Source organism: Sebastes umbrosus, chromosome 20 (assembly GCF_015220745.1).
Source record: "Sebastes umbrosus isolate fSebUmb1 chromosome 20, fSebUmb1.pri, whole genome shotgun sequence".
Classification (NCBI taxonomy): Eukaryota; Metazoa; Chordata; class Actinopteri; order Perciformes; family Sebastidae; genus Sebastes; species Sebastes umbrosus.
Genome location: NC_051288.1, coordinates 959,549 through 964,548, shown reverse-complemented (window position 1 = coordinate 964,548; position 5,000 = coordinate 959,549). Strand labels below are relative to the sequence as shown.

The 5,000-nt window shown below is 47.0% G+C and overlaps 1 protein-coding gene across 1 annotated transcript in view; it reads right to left on the bottom strand.

The window, feature by feature from the left end:
• fasn (fatty acid synthase) overlaps positions 1-5,000 on the bottom strand; it is a 56,205-nt gene that overhangs the window by 29,141 nt on the left and 22,064 nt on the right. Inside the window, exons 8-11 of the mRNA XM_037754792.1 lie at positions 4,837-4,971; positions 4,065-4,530; positions 2,084-2,271; positions 545-734 (exon numbers count right to left, since the gene is read on the bottom strand). Of these exons, the coding sequence (XP_037610720.1) occupies positions 545-734; positions 2,084-2,271; positions 4,065-4,530; positions 4,837-4,971 (979 nt within the window). The remainder of the gene's footprint in view (positions 1-544; positions 735-2,083; positions 2,272-4,064; positions 4,531-4,836; positions 4,972-5,000) is intronic.

The window sequence follows — 5,000 nt, the reverse complement described above, 5'->3', positions numbered from 1 at the left end:
TCATAACTTCATCTAATCTAATCAGATGCATCACACAGATGGAAAGTAATGAGCTCAACCAATAACGTCAGCCAGGCCCATATAACCTTCAGTGATGTCACTATATCCTAGACACGGTCCTTCTGTTGTTTAAAAGCTTGAACAGGCAGCTCCAGTGGGAGGTGGAGAGCTCCGCGCCCGGCAGCAGCTGCTCCTCCTCCGGCCAGGAGCAGAGCTTCACCTGCTGGACGGAAGGGAGGCACGGCAGAACCAGAACCAGGACTGAGCGGGGCAGACTGTCAGGCCCTGCTGCAGTGAAATGAGAGGTTTTCTAAAGGGACTCTGGTGCTCGGAAACACTACAGCGTTTGTCCACAGGGGACCGCCAGAATCAACACAAAATGAAAGTTCCTCGTAGTAGCTGTAAGAAATGAATTTTGAAATCCAGACTGGTTCTTCCAAATGGTTCGTAGCATCTTGTCTAGATGACAGACTGTTGACGTACTTTTTTCCTTCCAAACCAGACAGTGTGCATGTTCCATGAGAACAGCTGTTGAGTCTCTTACCGATTGCAGCCATGGCTCCTGGAGGAAGGTTGGCCTCCTTGATGCAGCGGCCTCTCCAGTAGGCAGCCAGGATGGCCTCGGTGTGGCTGAGGGAGCCGTCAGCGTAGCCACAGGCCAGCTCTCCCACCGAGTGGCCTACGATGCCATCAGGCTGCAGACCCAGCTTAGTCAGCAGGTCGATCTCAGCGATCTGGAATGACACACAACACACACATGGGCTTACTGCCAGGACTACAATAAGGCCATGAATTCAAATCTTCTGGTTGCCAATGTTTTAGGGTATTTTGCAATTTGCATGTGTTAAATGATTAATTAGGTTTTATACAGCTCTGTTTTAATGTGCCACTTAGGTTGTTGCTATGATGCAGTCTTTAATATGATTTGTATTATTTAGGATTTTCTAATTGCATTTCTGTTTAATCTGATTTCATGTTATGTTGTTTGTGTGAAACTATCTGGGCCAGGACACGCTCATCTCACAGCTTATACAACAATGCACACACACAGCACCTCTAAAGATCCCTGTGTGAGGACATCAACTTATAGATAATAAGACAGAGGAAAGGAAAAGAATATAAATAAGATGGATGCAAATTTGGCTATCAAAATTAGAAGTGGCAAATTCCAGACACACTAACTATACGGAAGTCGTACAACAGCACACACACACTGAGCATCTAATGGCATTGAGCACCTTCTCATCTCTCTAGATCAGTGAGTCTCTGTCCTATACAACCATACTGTATGTGTATGTGATAGGGATGTTCAACCGTTTAACCGTTAACGGACATTAAGCATTTTAACAGATTAACGCCATCGGTTAAAACGGTTAAAAGAAATGTTAATAGTTAACTCAAAAGCTGAGTGGCGGGCGGCTGGTTAGCTCAGTCGGTAGAGCGAGCGCCCATGTAATGCCAAGGCTCAGTCCTAGCAGCGGTGGACCCGGGCTCGAATCCGGCCTGTGGTCCTTTCCGCATGTCATTTCTCTCTCTCCCCCTTTCCAACACTCTATCCACTGTCCTATCAATAAAATGCTTAAAAATCACCCCAAAAAATAACTTTAAAAAAAAAAAAAAAAAGCTAAGTTAACGCTCCCGGACGGTGAACTGGAGACTCAGTTGTCTGTTGTGCTCCTACATTGCAGCTGGCACGAGGCACAAATCTTGTCGGTTAAAGGTTAATAATCGGTTAACGAAGGTCGGTTATCGGTTAAGAACATTTTTCAAAATGAGCATCCCTAACTTCTATACAACCAGAGGAGTCGCCCCCTTCTGGCTGGTACAAATAATGCAGGTTTAAGGCACTTGAAATCAGGATAAAGCCCTTGAGATACATCATCTCTGAGATGAGAAGGGATATCTGTCAACTCAGGGGGACATGTGGAGGTTTTTAGATTCCAAATCTGTAACTTGGTAAACTACATTGAAGAACAAGTCAACATAGTTTACTTCAGCACAGAAAAGTCCCGCCCTGTAGTCCATGTCACAATGACACCGATTTGTCAGGGTTCCCCCATCAAACATGGCGTCTCTACTCTACCTGTATGGCGGCGAGGCCAACAAAGGCGTGAACGGTGTCCTCAAAAGTGGCTTCGTCTGCGTCCATGAGTAGGCGAGACACAACCAGGCCGGTGTCCTTCAGGGCTGCGTCTGACCGCAGGATGGACTCTCTGAAGTCTGGCAGCTGCATGAGACTGCGGCCCATACCGCCCCACTGGGTTCCCATACCTGTCGATACAACACACAGTCACACACACCTCACTGAACAGAGCCATCCGTCATCAACAGTCCCATTCCAGAGCTCAAGAGTTATTATTCTTTCATCAGGAAATATCACATCATTAATAGTAATTCATATCAATGTTAAAGGGACTGTTTGTAAGAATCAGAAATGTCTTGTTAACAGCGACACCTGTGGCCGTTAAGTCAACTAAAGTCAGTATCCTGTTGCTCGTGCTTGTGCTCGCTCTACATAGACATGAAGGAGCATCGCTCAACACAGCGAGGAGACACACGTCAGCTAAAAGCACAATATCACTCTATATTTCAGCTGCTTGGCAGTAATGTTAGCTGACCAGACAAAGGTCTCTCCATGAATCAGTGCTGATCCTAGTGTTGGCTTTTCCTGCCTCAGCCTCCCGACCGCGGCCGGAGGGAACAGGGGAGACGCCGGAGTTTTGGTCAGAGACGATAACGTTTCTCTCTGCGGAGCCCCGTCACTTCACAAGACACGGGAAACCTCTGTTGGTCTGGAGGAGCTGCAGCAGTTATTTCTACACAAACGTCCACTGAACATTCACTAGATATTCTCAGAGATAAACTAACTCTTCTGCAGTGTGGAGTGTGCGCGCATGGACGTGAGAGGTGGAGAGAGAGAGAGAGAGAGAATGAGTGCGGTGTGTGAGTGAAGGCAGGCAGAGGAGCAGAGTACAGCAGAGACTCCGGTCCTGGAGACCAAAGCTATGGTCTCCCCCGCGTCCTCCGACCGCGGCCAACACTGTTTAACAGACGGGCTTCACTAGATACAACCAAGAGGTGTTGGTGCTTCACTGTAGTTTGTGTTGGAGTCTGAGTCTGAACAGCGGAGAAACACGCGAGCGCACATGGGACACCGACCCGGATTGATTTATATGTGTAAGAAGTTACCAACAGTCCCTTTAAATAGTAGACAAATTACAGTAATCCAAAGCACACATACAATAGTTGTTAAATGCTACTCAGTTCTACAGAAACGTTTAATGGGTCGGTTTCTCTCCATGCAGATCATTTGGGTTTTATTGGTCCAGGTTTACAGATATTGTCTGTGTGATTTCTGGTTTTCCCTCAGTACAACAGAGGAATGGAATATCGACTGTGTTACTCACAGTATCAAACAATTACAAAAAAAACATCAACAGCAACACCTCTTTCCACAAACTGTGTCCAGATATATTCTGGATGATCCACAAACTGTGTCCTGATATACTCTGGATAATCCACAAACTGTGTCCAGATATATTCTGGATGATCCACAAACTGTGTCCTGATATACTCTGGATAATCCACAAACTGTGTCCAGATACTCTGGATAATCCACAAACTGTGTCCAGATATATTCTGGATGATCCACAAACTGTGTCCTGATATACTCTGGATAATCCACAAACTGTGTCCAGATATATTCTGGATGATCCACAAACTGTGTCCTGATATACTCTGGATAATCCACAAACTGTGTCCAGATATTCTGGATAATCCACAAACTGTGTCCTGATATACTCTGGATAATCCACAAACTGTGTCCAGATATTCTGGATAATCCACAAACTGTGTCCTGATATACTCTGGATAATCCACAAAGTGTGTCTTGATACTCTGGATAATCCACAAACTGTGTCCTGATATACTCTGGATAATCCACAAACTGTGTCCAGATACTCTGGATAATCCACAAACTGTGTCCATTGGGAAAAAAGTCCTTGTAAAACCCTCTGACGTGTTGATCTATAGATAATAAAAACCCCACTTGTTTGATGACTCACCTGAACAGACGTACCAGAGCGGCCGGGCAGCGGCCTGCCCCTGCTGCACCTCCGTGGTGTCGCTCTGAGAGCCAATCACAGTGTAGCCTCGGTAGGGCATGCTAGCAGTAGGAACTCCTGATACCTCATTCAGCAGAGACAGGAAGCTGTCATCTGCAGTGTGTTCCACCCCCTTTTGGAGCATGGCCATCACCGCGGCCTCTGTACGGCCACAGGCCTGCAGCAGCCTGGGGATCGTCCTGGGCGGTGCAGTCGCGGCGGCGGCTGGTTTCTCAGCTGGACGAAGGATCACGTGAACATTTGAACCTCCAAATCCAAAGGAGTTGATGCCTACGATGCCGCCACGGACGGGGATAGGCCGGTCGACGACTTGAACCCGACCATCGCTGAGGGCTGGGATGTCGGGGTTAGGAGAGTTAAAGTGCAGGTTTGGAGCCCAGAGTCCATGCTCCAAAGAAAGCACCACCTGCAACCAATACAGCACAAACAGATGAGATACAGAGCACAATCTTATTAAATAGCTCATAATAATCCCTATAAATGGCAGATGTATCCTGCAGGTCAAATCACTGTAATACATTTCTCACATAAGTATATCATCTATGTGTTGTGTCAGCCACAGTCCAGCATGACTAGAGGAAACAACCACGGAACCCTGCTCAGTGCAGGTCACTCATATGACTGTGACAGAAACTGTTGTTGTTTGCATCCCTCTAAAAGAAAAAATAGGAATCCTCAGAGCAGCCAATCAGAGGAGGGCTGTCACTCTCACCTTAGCCAGGGCGGCCAGACCAGAGGCCGGTTCGGGATGGCCCATGTTGGACTTGGTGGAGCCAATGAGCAGAGGCTCTCGCTTTGATTGACAGAACACACCGACGATGCCATTCACTTCCTGTGGGTCTCCAACCTGCATGTAGAGAGCAGAGAGCAGAGGTG